At 45.2% G+C, this 15,297-nt stretch overlaps 1 protein-coding gene across 3 annotated transcripts in view; it reads left to right on the plus strand.

Moving 5' to 3' along the window:
• The window catches only part of LOC139421668 (E3 ubiquitin-protein ligase RBBP6-like), a 47,607-nt gene that overhangs the window by 16,687 nt on the left and 15,623 nt on the right, over positions 1 to 15,297 (plus strand). For 2 of the 3 annotated variants that reach the window (XM_071172759.1, XM_071172760.1), the window contains exons 5-9: positions 6,132 to 6,220; positions 7,222 to 7,318; positions 7,429 to 7,571; positions 8,576 to 8,748; positions 10,788 to 10,942. In XM_071172759.1, the coding sequence (XP_071028860.1) occupies positions 6,132 to 6,220; positions 7,222 to 7,318; positions 7,429 to 7,571; positions 8,576 to 8,748; positions 10,788 to 10,942 (657 nt within the window). The remainder of the gene's footprint in view (positions 1 to 6,131; positions 6,221 to 7,221; positions 7,319 to 7,428; positions 7,572 to 8,575; positions 8,749 to 10,787; positions 10,943 to 15,297) is intronic. The other variant, XM_071172761.1, reaches the window with a different exon arrangement.

Raw genomic sequence — 15,297 nt, forward strand, 5'->3', positions numbered from 1 at the left:
TAGACACAGATCTATCAGACTGACTAGGTTAGACACAGATCTATCAGACTGACTAGGTTAGACACAGACCTAACAGACTGACTAGGTTAGACACAGATTTAACAGGACCTAACAGACCGACTAGGTTAGACACAGATCTAACAGACTGACTAGGTTAGACACAGATCTAACAGACTGACTAGGTTAGACACAGACCTAACAGACTGACTAGGTTAGACACAGATCTATCAGGACATAACAGACTGACTAGGTTAGACACAGATCTATCAGACTGACTAGGTTAGACACAGATCTAACAGACTGACTAGGTTAGACACAGATCTATCAGACTGACTAGGTTAGACACAGACCTAACAGACTGACTAGGTCAGACACAGACCTAACAGACTGACTAGGTCAGACACAGACCTAACAGACTGACTAGGTCAGACACAGATCTAACAGACTGACTAGGTTAGACACAGATCTAACAGACTGACTAGGTTAGACACAGATCTATCAGACTGACTAGGTTAGACACAGATCTAACAGACTGACTAGGTTAGACACAGATCTATCAGACTGACTAGGTTAGACACAGATCTATCAGGACCTATCAGACTGACTAGGTTAGACACAGATCTATCAGACTGACTAGGTTAGACACAGATCTAACAGACTGACTAGGTTAGACACAGATCTAACAGACTGACTAGGTTAGACACAGATCTATCAGACTGACTAGGTTAGACACAGATCTATCAGACTGACTAGGTTAGACACAGATCTAACAGACTGACTAGGTTAGACACAGATCTAACAGACTGACTAGGTTAGACACAGATCTAACAGACTGACTAGGTTAGACACAGATCTAACAGACTGACTAGGTTAGACACAGATCTAACAGACTGACTAGGTTAGACACAGATCTAACAGACTGACTAGGTTAGACACAGATCTATCAGACTGACTAGGTTAGACACAGACCTAACAGACCGACTAGGTTAGACACAGATCTAACCTAACAGACTGACTAGGTTAGACACAGATCTATCATGACCTAACAGACTGACTAGGTTAGACACAGATCTAACAGACTGACTAGGTTAGACACAGATCTATCAGACTGACTAGGTTAGACACAGATCTATCAGACTGACTAGGTTAGACACAGATCTATCAGACTGACTTGGTTAGACACAGATCTAACAGACTGACTAGGTTAGACACAGATCTAACAGACTGACTAGGTTAGACACAGATCTATCAGGACGTAACAGACTGACTAGGTCAGACACATCTATCAGACTGACTAGATGAGACACAGATCTAACAGACTGACTAGGTTAGACACAGATCTAACAGACTGACTAGGTTAGACACAGATCTATCAGACTGACTAGGTTAGATACAGATCTATCAGGACCTAACAGACTGACTAGGTCAGACACATCTAACAGACTGACTAGATGAGACACAGATCTAACAGACTGACTAGGTTAGACACAGACCTAACAGACTGACTAGGTTAGACACAGATCTATCAGGACATAACAGACTGACTAGGTTAGACACAGATCTATCAGACTGACTAGGTTAGACACAGATCTAACAGACTGACTAGGTTAGACACAGATCTATCAGACTGACTAGGTTAGACACAGACCTAACAGACTGACTAGGTCAGACACAGACCTAACAGACTGACTAGGTCAGACACAGACCTAACAGACTGACTAGGTCAGACACAGATCTAACAGACTGACTAGGTTAGACACAGATCTAACAGACTGACTAGGTTAGACACAGATCTATCAGACTGACTAGGTTAGACACAGATCTAACAGACTGACTAGGTTAGACACAGATCTATCAGACTGACTAGGTTAGACACAGATCTATCAGGACCTATCAGACTGACTAGGTTAGACACAGATCTATCAGACTGACTAGGTTAGACACAGATCTAACAGACTGACTAGGTTAGACACAGATCTAACAGACTGACTAGGTTAGACACAGATCTATCAGACTGACTAGGTTAGACACAGATCTATCAGACTGACTAGGTTAGACACAGATCTAACAGACTGACTAGGTTAGACACAGATCTAACAGACTGACTAGGTTAGACACAGATCTAACAGACTGACTAGGTTAGACACAGATCTAACAGACTGACTAGGTTAGACACAGATCTAACAGACTGACTAGGTTAGACACAGATCTAACAGACTGACTAGGTTAGACACAGATCTATCAGACTGACTAGGTTAGACACAGACCTAACAGACCGACTAGGTTAGACACAGATCTAACCTAACAGACTGACTAGGTTAGACACAGATCTATCATGACCTAACAGACTGACTAGGTTAGACACAGATCTAACAGACTGACTAGGTTAGACACAGATCTATCAGACTGACTAGGTTAGACACAGATCTATCAGACTGACTAGGTTAGACACAGATCTATCAGACTGACTTGGTTAGACACAGATCTAACAGACTGACTAGGTTAGACACAGATCTAACAGACTGACTAGGTTAGACACAGATCTATCAGGACGTAACAGACTGACTAGGTCAGACACATCTATCAGACTGACTAGATGAGACACAGATCTAACAGACTGACTAGGTTAGACACAGATCTAACAGACTGACTAGGTTAGACACAGATCTATCAGACTGACTAGGTTAGATACAGATCTATCAGGACCTAACAGACTGACTAGGTCAGACACATCTAACAGACTGACTAGATGAGACACAGATCTAACAGACTGACTAGGTTAGACACAGATCTAACAGACTGACTAGGTTAGACACAGATCTAACAGACTGACTAGGTTAGACACAGATCTAACAGACTGACTAGGTTAGACACAGATCTAACAGACTGACTAGGTTAGACGCAGATCTATCAGACTGACTAGGTTAGACACAGATCTAACAGACTGACTAGGTTAGACACAGATCTAACAGACTGACTAGGTTAGACACAGATCTATCAGGACCTAACAGACAAACTAGGTTAGACACAGATCTAACAGACTGACTAGGTTAGACACAGATCTAACAGACTGACTAGGTTAGACACAGATCTAACAGGACCTAACAGACTGACTAGGTTAGACACAGATCTATCAGGACATAACAGGCTGACTAGGTCAGACACAGACCTAACAGACTGACTAGGTCAGACACAGATCTAACAGACTGACTAAATGAGACACAGATCTATCAGGACATAACAGACTGACTAGGTCAGACACAGACCTAACAGACTGAGTAGGTCAGACACAGACCTAACAGACTGACTAGGTTAGAGACAGATCTAACCGACTGACTAGGTTAGACACAGATCTAACCGACTGACTAGGTTAGACACAGATCTATCAGACTGACTAGGTTAGACACAGATCTATCAGACTGACTAGATGAGACACAGATCTAACAGACTGACTAGGTTAGACACAGATCTAACAGACTGACTAGGTTAGATACAGATCTATCAGACTGACTAGGTTAGATACAAATCTATCAGGACCTAACAGACTGACTAGGTTAGACACAGATCTATCAGACTGACTAGGTTAGACACAGATCTAACAGACTGACTAGGTTAGACACAGACCTAACAGACTGACTAGGTCAGACACAGACCTAACAGACTGACTAGGTTAGACACAGATCTAACAGACTGACTAGGTTAGACACAGATCTAACAGACTGACTAGGTTAGACGCAGATCTATCAGACTGACTAGGTTAGACACAGATCTATCAGGACCTAACAGACTGACTAGGTTAGACACAGATCTAACAGACTGACTAGGTTAGACACAGATCTAACAGACTGACTAGGTTAGACACAGATCTATCAGACTGACTAGGTTAGACACAGATCTAACAGACTGACTAGGTTAGACACAGATCTAACAGACTGACTAGGTTAGACACAGATCTAACAGACTGACTAGGTTAGACGCAGACTCCCCTGTCTATATACTAGTTGACTCTCTCCTCTCCCCTGTCTATATACTAGTTGACTCTCTCCTCTCCCCTGTCTATATACTAGTTGACTCTCTCCTCTCCCCTGTCTATATTCTAGTTGACTCTCTCCCCTCCCCTGTCTATATACAAGTTGACTCTCTCCCCTCCCCTGTCTATATACTAGTTGACTCTCTCCCCTCCCCTGTCTATATACTAGTTGACTCTCTCCCCTCCCCTGTCTATATACTAGTTGACTCTCTCCCCTCCCCTGTCTATATACTAGTTGACTCTCTCCCCTCCCCTGTCTATATACTAGTTGACTCTCTCCCCTCCCCTGTCTATATACTAGTTGACTCTCTCCTCTCCCCTGTCTATATACTAGTTGACTCTCTCCCCTGTCTATATACTAGTTGACTCTCTCCTCTCCCCTGTCTATATACTAGTTGACTCTCTCCCCTCCCCTGTCTATATACTAGTTGACTCTCTCCCCTCCCCTGTCTATATACTAGTTGACTCTCTCCTCTGTCTATATACTAGTTGACTCTCTCCCCTACCCTGTCTATATACTAGTTGACTCTCTCCTCTCCCCTGTCTATATACTAGTTGACTCTCTCCTCTCCCCTGTCTATATACTAGTTGACTCTCTCCTCTCCCCTGTCTATATACTAGTTGACTCTCTCCTCTTCCCTGTCTATATACTAGTTGACTCTCTCCTCTGTCTATGTACTAGTTGACTCTCTCCTCTCCCCTGTCTATATACTAGTTGACTCTCTCCTCTCCCCTGTCTATATACTAGTTGACTCTCTCCCCTCCCCTGTCTATATACTAGTTGACTCTCTCCCCTGTCTATATACTAGTTGACTCTCTCCCCTCCCCTGTCTATATACTAGTTGACTCTCTCCTCTCCCCTGTCTATATACTAGTTGACTCTCTCCCCTGTCTATATACTAGTTGACTCTCTCCTCTCCCCTGTCTATATACTAGTTGACTCTCTCCCCTCCCCTGTCTATATACTAGTTGACTCTCTCCTCTCCCCTGTCTATATACTAGTTGACTCTCTCCCCTGTCTATATACTAGTTGACTCTCTCCTCTCCCCTGTCTATATACTAGTTGACTCTCTCCCCTCCCCTGTCTATATACTAGTTGACTCTCTCCTCTCCCCTGTCTATATACTAGTTGACTCTCTCCCCTCCCCTGTCTATATACTAGTTGACTCTCTCCTCTCCCCTGTCTATATACTAGTTGACTCTCTCCCCTCCCCTGTCTATATACTAGTTGACTCTCTCCTCTCCCCTGTCTATATACTAGTTGACTCTCTCCTCTCCCCTGTCTATATACTAGTTGACTCTCTCCTCTCCCCTGTCTATATACTAGTTGACTCTCTCCTCTCCCCTGTCTATATACTAGTTGACTCTCTCCTCTCCCCTGTCTATATACTAGTTGACTCTCTCCTCTCCCCTGTCTATATACTAGTTGACTCTCTCCCCTCCCCTGTCTATATACTAGTTGACTCTCTCCCCTCCCCTGTCTATATACTAGTTGACTCTCTCCCCTCCCCTGTCTATATACTAGTTGACTCTCTCCTCTCCCCTGTCTATATACTAGTTGACTCTCTCCCCTGTCTATATACTAGTTGACTCTCTCCCCTCCCCTGTCTATATACTAGTTGACTCTCTCCTCTCCCCTGTCTATATACTAGTTGACTCTCTCCCCTGTCTATATACTAGTTGACTCTCTCCCCTCCCCTGTCTATATACTAGTTGACTCTCTCCCCTGTCTATATACTAGTTGACTCTCTCCCCTCCCCTGTCTATATACTAGTTGACTCTCTCCCCTCCCCTGTCTATATACTAGTTGACTCTCTCCTCTCCCCTGTCTATATACTAGTTGACTCTCTCCCCTGTCGATATACTAGTTGACTCTCTCCCCTCCCCTGTCTATATACTAGTTGACTCTCTCCCCTCCCCTGTCTATATACTAGTTGACTCTGTCTGTCTGTGTCTGTCTGTCCTCTTTCACCCATGGTCTCTATCTAACTATGTCATATATCCTGGTGACCCCTGGTCTCTATCTAACTATGTCATATATCCTGGTGACCCCTGGTCTCTATCTAACTATGTCATATATCCTGGTGGTTTCTGGGAACAGACGGCGAACCTGGCGGAGGCCAACGCATCGGAGGACGACAAGATCAGAGCCATGATGTCACAGTCCAATCACGACTACGACCCCATACAGTGAGTATTACCACACACAGTCCAATCACGACTACGACCCCATACAGTGAGTATTACCACACACAGTCCAATCACGACTACGACCCTATCCTGTAACTGAACCAGGAAGTAGCAGCAACTCTATCCTGTAACTGAACCGGTAGAGGATGTAACAGCAGCTCTATCTTGTAACTGAACCAGGATGTAGCAGCAGCTCTATCCTGTAACTGAACCAGGATGTAGCAGCAGCTCTATCCTGTAACTGAACCAGGATGTAACAGCAGCTCTATCCTGTAACTGAACCAGGATGTAACAGCAGCTCTATCCTGTAACTGAACCAGGATGTAACAGCAGCTCTATCCTGTAACTGAACCGGTAGAGGATGTAACAGCAGCTCTATCCTGTAACTGAACCAGGATGTAACAGCAGCTCTATCCTGTAACTGAACCGGTAGAGGATGTAACAGCACCTCTATCCTGTAACTGAACCAGGATGTAACAGCAGCTCTATCCTGTAACTGAACCAGGGTGTAACAGCAGCTCTATCCTGTAACTGAACCAGGATCTAACAGCGGCTCTATCCTGTAACTGAATCAGGGTGTAACAGCAGCTCTATCCTGTAACTGAACCGGGATGTAACAGGAGCTCTATCCTGTAACTGAACCGGTAGAGGATGTAACAGCAGCTCTATCCTGTAACTGAACCAGGATGTAACAGCAGCTCTATCCTGTAACTGAACCGGTAGAGGATGTAACAGCAGCTCTATCCTGTAACTGAACCAGGATGTAACAGCAGCTCTATCCTGTAACTGAACCAGGATGTAACAGCAGCTCTATCCTGTAACTGAACCGGTAGAGGATGTAACAGCAGCTCTATCCTGTAACTGAACCAGGATGTAACAGCAGCTCTATCCTGTAACTGAACCAGGAAGTATTAACGTTGTGTTAACATGTTAATGTTGACAGCTGTCTTGACTATCAGTAACGTGTTAACGTTGTGTTAACGTTGTATTCATGTTATTAGTTATGTGAAGAAGTTGACCGGTCCCCCTCCAGCCAACTACACCTGTTATCGCTGTGGCAAGAACGGACATCACATCAGGAACTGTCCTACTAACGGGGTAAGACAACACATCCTTGGTGTGTGTGTGTTATCGTTGTCCAGAGCAACCCAGTAAATGTGTGTGGTTGTGTGTGTGTGTGTGTGTGTGTGTGTGTGTGTGTGTGTTAGAAGGAGAAAGGGTTTGAGCCGCCCCAGAGGATCAAGAAGAGTACCGGCATCCCCCGTTCCTTCATGAAGGAAGTGGACGACCCGTCTATAAAGGGAGCCATGTTGACCAACACCGGCCACTACGCCATCCCTACGATAGACGCGTGAGTTACTGCCGACCTCTGACCCCCCCCCCCCCCCCCCCTGTTGACCAACACCGGCCACTACGCCATCCCTACGATAGACGCGTGAGTTACTGCCGACCTCTGACCCCCCCCCCTGTTGACCAACACCGGCCACTACGCCATCCCTACGATAGACGCGTGAGTTACTGCCGACCTCTGACCCCCCCCCCTGTTGACCAACACCGGCCACTACGCCATCCCTACGATAGACGCGTGAGTTACTGCCGACCTCTGACCCCCCCCCGTTGACTAACACCGGCCACTACGCCATCCCTACGATAGACGCGTGAGTTACTGCCGACCTCTGACCCGACCTCTGACCCGACCTCTAGCAGATGTTAATGGTCACATGGTTAGCAGATGTTAATGGTCACATGGTTAGCAGATGTTAATGGTCACATACACATGGTTAGCAGATGTTAATGGTCACATACACATGGTTAGCAGATGTTAATGGTCACATACACATGGTTAGCAGATGTTAATGCGAGTGTAGCGAAATGCTTGTGCTTCTAGTTCCGACAATGCAGTAATAACAAGTAATCTAACTAACAATTCCAAAACTACTGTCTTGTACACAGTGTAAGGGGATAAAGAATATGTACATAAGGATATATGAATGAGTGATGGTACAGAGCAGCATAGGCAAGATACAGTAGAGGGTATCGAGTACAGTATGTACAAATGAGATGAGTATGTAAACAAAGTGGCATAGTTTAAAGTGGCTAGTGATACATGTATTACATAAGGATACAGTCGATGATATAGAGTACAGTATATACGTATACATATGAGATGAGTAATGTAGGGTATGTAAACATTATATAGAGTGGCATTGTTTAAAGTGGCTAGTGATACATTTATTTAGAGATTTGAGTAACCACCTCAGACATGAGTTTTTAGAAAGGTTATGGTCTGCCTGACCTTTAACCCCTGACCTCTGACGTCTAACCCGTAAACCTCTATGTGTGTGTCCTCCACAGTGAGGCCTACGCTTTAGGTAAGAAGGAGAGGCCTCCGTTCGTCCCCAGGGACCAGTCCAGTTCCGAGGAGGACGAGGATCCAGTCCCTGATGAGCTCCTCTGTCTGCTCTGTAAAGACCTGATGACTGACGCTGTGGTCATTCCCTGCTGTGGCAACTCCTACTGCGACGACTGTGAGTCGACAAACACACACCTGTAAAGACCTGATGACTGATGCTGTCTCCTCTCCTCAGGTATCCATAGTGACTGATGCTGTCTCCTCAGGTATCCATAGTGACTGATGCTGTCTCCTCAGGTATCCATAGTGACTGATGCTGTCTCCTCTCCTCAGGTATCCATAGTGACTGATGCTGTCTCCTCAGGTATCCATAGTGACTGATGCTGTCTCCTCTCCTCAGGTATCCATAGTGACTGATGCTGTCTCCTCTCCTCAGGTATCCATAGTGACTGATGCTCTCTCCTCTCCTCAGGTATCCATAGTGACTGATGCTGTCTCCTCAGGTATCCATAGTGACTGATGCTGTCTCCTCAGGTATCCATAGTGACTGATGCTGTCTCCTCTCCTCAGGTATCCATAGTGACTGATGCTGTCTCCTCTCCTCAGGTATCCATAGTGACTGATGCTGTCTCCTCAGGTATCCATAGTGACTGATGCTGTCTCCTCTCCTCAGGTATCCATAGTGACTGATGCTGTCTCCTCTCCTCAGGTATCCATAGTGACTGATGCTGTCTCCTCTCCTCAGGTATCCATAGTGACTGATGCTCTCTCCTCTCCTCAGGTATCCATAGTGACTGATGCTGTCTCCTCAGGTATCCATAGTGACTGATGCTGTCTCCTCTCAGGTATCCATAGTGACTGATGCTGTCTCCTCTCCTCAGGTATCCATAGTGACTGATGCTCTCTCCTCTCCTCAGGTATCCATAGTGACTGATGCTGTCTCCTCAGGTATCCATAGTGACTGATGCTCTCTCCTCAGGTATCCATAGTGACTGATGCTGTCTCCTCTCCTCAGGTATCCATAGTGACTGATGCTCTCTCCTCTCCTCAGGTATCCATAGTGACTGATGCTGTCTCCTCTCCTCAGGTATCCATAGTGACTGATGCTGTCTCCTCAGGTATCCATAGTGACTGATGCTGTCTCCTCTCCTCAGGTATCCATAGTGACTGATGCTGTCTCCTCTCCTCAGGTATCCATAGTGACTGATGCTCTCTCCTCTCCTCAGGTATCCATAGTGACTGATGCTGTCTCCTCAGGTATCCATAGTGACTGATGCTGTCTCCTCAGGTATCCATAGTGACTGATGCTGTCTCATCTCAGGTATCCATAGTGACTGATGCTGTCTCCTCTCCTCAGGTATCCATAGTGACTGATGCTCTCTCCTCTCCTCAGGTATCCATAGTGACTGATGCTGTCTCCTCAGGTATCCATAGTGACTGATGCTCTCTCCTCAGGTATCCATAGTGACTGATGCTGTCTCCTCTCCTCACGTATCCATAATGACTGATGCTGTCTCCTCTCCTCACGTATCCATAATGACTGATGCTCTCTCCTCTCCTCAGGTATCCATAGTGACTGATGCTGTCTCCTCTCCTCAGGTATCCATAGTGACTGATGCTGTCTCCTCAGGTATCCATAGTGACTGATGCTGTCTCCTCTCCTCAGGTATCCATAGTGACTGATGCTGTCTCCTCTCCTCAGGTATCCATAGTGACTGATGCTGTCTCCTCTCCTCAGGTATCCATAGTGACTGATGCAGTCTCCTCTCCTCAGGTATCCATAGTGACTGATGCTGTCTCCTCAGGTATCCATAGTGACTGATGCTGTCTCCTCTCAGGTATCCATAGTGACTGATGCTGTCTCCTCTCCTCAGGTATCCATAGTGACTGATGCTCTCTCCTCTCCTCAGGTATCCATAGTGACTGATGCTGTCTCCTCAGGTATCCATAGTGACTGATGCTCTCTCCTCAGGTATCCATAGTGACTGATGCTGTCTCCTCTCCTCAGGTATCCATAGTGACTGATGCTCTCTCCTCTCCTCAGGTATCCATAGTGACTGATGCTGTCTCCTCTCCTCAGGTATCCATAGTGACTGATGCTGTCTCCTCAGGTATCCATAGTGACTGATGCTGTCTCCTCTCCTCAGGTATTCATAGTGACTGATGCTGTCTCCTCAGGTATCCATAGTGACTGATGCTGTCTCCTCTCCTCAGGTATCCGTACGTCTCTGCTGGAGTCAGAGGAACATGTGTGTCCCACCTGTAGCCAATCGAATGTCTCCCCTGATGCTCTCATAGCCAATAAGTTCCTGCGCCAGGTAAAACTCTCTCAGGCTCCGCCTACTCAACCCTGGCCTTTATTTAGTGAGGTAACGTGTATGAAATGTTCCACAACATACAGGTGTCTTCAGAAGGCCCCTTGACTTTTTCCACATTTTGTTACGTTAGTCTTATTCTAAAATGGATTAAATTGTTTTTCCCCCCTCATCAATCTACACACACTACCCCATAATGACATCACAATATCCCATAATGACATCACAATATCCCATAATGACATCACAATACCCCATAATGACATCACAATATCCCATAATGACATCACAATACCCCATAATGACATCACAATACCCCATAATGACATCATAATGACATCACAATACCCCATAATGACATCATAATGACATCACAATACCCCGTAAAGCTAAAACAGAAACAACACCGTTACATCAGTATTCAGACCCTTTACTCAGGACTTTGTTGAAGCACCTTTGGCAGCGATTACAGCCTTGAGTCTTCTTGTGTATGACGCTACAAGCTTGGCACACCTGCAATTGGGGAGTTTCTCCCATTCTTCTCTGCAGATCCTCTCAAGATCTGTCAGGTTGGATGGGGAGCGTTGCTGCACAGCTATTTTCAGGTCTCTCCAGAGATGTTCGATCGGGTTCAAGTCCGGGCTCTGGCTGGGCCACTCAAGGACATTCAGAGACTTGTTCCAAAGCCATTCTTGTGTCGTCGTCCTGTTGGAAGGTGAACCTTCGCCCCAGTCTGAGGTGCTGAGCGCTCTGAAGCATGTTGTTATCAAGGATCTCTCTGTACTTTGCTCCGTTCATCTTTCCCGATCCTGACTAGTCTCCCAGTCCCTGCTGCTGAAAAAACATCCCCACAGCATGATGCTGCCACCACCATGCTTCACCGTAGGGATGGTGCCAGGTTTCCTCCAGACGTGATGCTGCCACCACCATGCTTCACCGTAGGGATGGGGCCAGGTTTCCTCCAGACGTGATGCTGCCACCACCATGCTTCACCGTAGGGATGGTGCCAGGTTTCCTCCTCGCTTGGCATTCAGGCCACAGAGTTTAATCTTGGTTTTATCAGACCAGAGAATCTTGTCTGGCCACTCTACCATAAAGGCCTGATTGGTGGAATGCTGCGGCCAGCTCTAGGAAGAGTCTTTGGTGGTTCCAAACTTGTTCCATTTCAGAATGATGGAGGCCACTGTGTTCTTGGGGACCTTTCATTGCTGCAGAAATGTTTTGGTACCCTTCCCCAGATCTGTGCCTCAACACAATCCTGTCTCGGAGCTCTACGGACAATTCCTTCGACCTCATGGCTTAGTTTTTGCTCTGACATACACTGTCAACTGTGGGACCTTATAAAGACAGGTGTGTACCTTTCCAAATCATGTCCAATCAATTGAATTGACCACAGGTGGACTCCAATCAAGTTGTAAAAACATCTCAAGGATGATCAATGGAAACAGGAAGCACCTGAGCTTAATTTCAAGTCTCAAAGCAAAGTGTCAGAATAATTATGTAAATAAATAATAATAATTACTTGGTATTTCTGTTTTTTACTGGTAATACATTTGCTAACATTTCTAAAAACCTGTTTTCGCCTTGTCATTATGGGGTATCGTGATGTCATTATGGGGTAGTGTAATGTCATTATGGGGTATTGTGATGTCATTATGGGGTGTTGTGATGTCATTACGGGGTATTGTGATGTCATTACGGGGTGTTGTGATGTCATTACGGGGTATTGTGATGTCATTATGGGGTATTGTGATGTCATTATGGGGTATTGTGATGTCAGTATGGGGTATTGTGATGTCATTATGGGGTATTGTGATGTCATTATGGGGTATTGTGATGTCACTATGGGGTATTGTGATGTCATTATGGGGTATTGTGTGTAGATTGAGGGAACTTTATAATTAATTTTAGAATAAGGCTGGGGTATTGTGTGTAGATTGAGGGAACTTTATAATTAATTTTAGAATAAGGCTGGGGTATTGTGTGTAGATTGAGGGAACTTTATAATTAATTTTAGAATAAGGCTGGGGTATTGTGTGTAGATTGAGGGAACTTTATAATTAATTTTAGAATAAGGCTGGGGTATTAGGGTTAGGGTTAGAATAAGGCTGGGGTATTGTGTGTAGATTGAGGGAACTTTATAATTAATTTTAGAATAAGGCTGGGGTATTAGGGTTAGGGTTAGAATAAGGCTGGGGTATTGTGTGTAGATTGAGGGAACTTTATAATTAATTTTAGAATAAGGCTGGGGTATTAGGGTTAGGGTTAGAATAAGGCTGGGGTATTGTGTGTAGATTGAGGGAACTTTATAATTAATTTTAGAATAAGGCTGGGGTATTGTGTGTAGATTGAGGGAACTTTATAATTAATTTTAGAATAAGGCTGGGGTATTGGGGTTAGGGTTAGAATAAGGCTGGGGTATTAGGGTTAGGGTTAGAATAAGGCTGGGGTATTAGGGTTAGGGTTAGAATAAGGCTGGGGTATTAGGGTTAGGGTTAGAATAAGGCTGGGGTATTAGGGTTAGGGTTAGAATAAGGCTGGGGTATTGGGGTTAGGGTTAGAATAAGGCTGGGGTATTAGGGTTAGGGTTAGAATAAGGCTGGGGTATTAGGGTTAGGGTTAGAATAAGGCTGGGGTATTAGGGTTAGGGTTAGAATAAGGCTGGGGTATTGTGTGTAGATTGAGGGAACTTTATAATTAATTTTAGAATAAGGCTGGGGTATTGTGTGTAGATTGAGGGAACTTTATAATTAATTTTAGAATAAGGCTGGGGTATTGGGGTTAGGGTTAGAATAAGGCTGGGGTATTAGGGTTAGGGTTAGAATAAGGCTGGGGTATTAGGGTTAGGGTTAGAATAAGGCTGGGGTATTAGGGTTAGGGTTAGAATAAGGCTGGGGTATTAGGGTTAGGGTTAGAATAAGGCTGGGGTATTAGGGTTAGGGTTAGAATAAGGCTGGGGTATTAGGGTTAGGGTTAGAATAAGGCTGGGGTATTAGGGTTAGGGTTAGAATAAGGCTGGGGTATTAGGGTTAGGGTTAGAATAAGGCTGGGGTATTAGGGTTAGGGTTAGAATAAGGCTGGGGTATTAGGGTTAGGGTTAGAATAAGGCTGGGGTATTAGGGTTAGGGTTAGAATAAGGCTGGGGTATTAGGGTTAGGGTTAGAATAAGGCTGGGGTATTAGGGTTAGGGTTAGAATAAGGCTGGGGTATTAGGGTTAGGGTTAGAATAAGGCTGGGGTATTAGGGTTAGGGTTAGAATAAGGCTGGGGTATTAGGGTTAGGGTTAGAATAAGGCTGGGGTATTAGGGTTAGGGTTAGAATAAGGCTGGGGTATTAGGGTTAGGGTTAGAATAAGGCTGGGGTATTAGGGTTAGGGTTAGAATAAGGCTGGGGTATTAGGGTTAGGGTTAGAATAAGGCTGGGGTATTAGGGTTAGGGTTAGAATAAGGCTGGGGTATTAGGGTTAGGGTTAGAATAAGGCTGGGGTATTGGGGTTAGGGTTAGAATAAGGCTGGGGTATTAGGGTTAGGGTTAGAATAAGGCTGGGGTATTAGGGTTAGGGTTAGAATAAGGCTGGGGTATTAGGGTTAGGGTTAGAATAAGGCTGGGGTATTAGGGTTAGGGTTAGAATAAGGCTGGGGTATTAGGGTTAGGGTTAGAATAAGGCTGGGGTATTAGGCTTAGGGTTAGAATAAGGCTGGGGTATTAGGGTTAGGGTTAGAATAAGGCTGGGGTATTGGGGTTAGGGTTAGAATAAGGCTGGGGTATTGGGGTTAGAATAAGGCTGGGGTATTAGGGTTAGGGTTAGAATAAGGCTGGGGTATTAGGGTTAGGGTTAGAATAAGGCTGGGGTATTGGGGTTAGGGTTAGAATAAGGCTGGGGTATTGGGGTTAGGGTTAGAATAAGGCTGGGGTATTGGGGTTAGGGTTAGAATAAGGCTGGGGTATTGGGGTTAGGGTTAGAATAAGGCTGGGGTATTGGGGTTAGGGTTAGAATAAGGCTGGGGTATTGGGGTTAGGGTTAGAATAAGGCTGGGGTATTGGGGTTAGGGTTAGAATAAGGCTGGGGTATTGGGGTTAGGGTTAGAATAAGGCTGGGGTATTAGGGTTAGGGTTAGAATAAGGCTGGGGTATTAGGGTTCGGGTTAGAATAAGGCTGGGGTATTAGGGTTAGGGTTAGAATAAGGCTGGGGTATTAGGGTTAGGGTTAGAATAAGGCTGGGGTATTAGGGTTAGGGTTAGAATAAGGCTGGGGTATTAGGGTTAGGGTTAGAATAAGGCTGGGGTATTAGGGTTAGGGTTAGAATAAGGCTGGGGTATTAGGGTTAGGGTTAGAATAAGGCTGGGGTATTGGGGTTAGGGTTAGAATAAGGCTGGGGTATTAGGGTTAGAATAAGGCTGGGGTATTA

Source organism: Oncorhynchus clarkii, chromosome 12 (genome assembly GCF_045791955.1).
Source record: "Oncorhynchus clarkii lewisi isolate Uvic-CL-2024 chromosome 12, UVic_Ocla_1.0, whole genome shotgun sequence".
Lineage (NCBI taxonomy): Eukaryota > Metazoa > Chordata > Actinopteri > Salmoniformes > Salmonidae > Oncorhynchus > Oncorhynchus clarkii.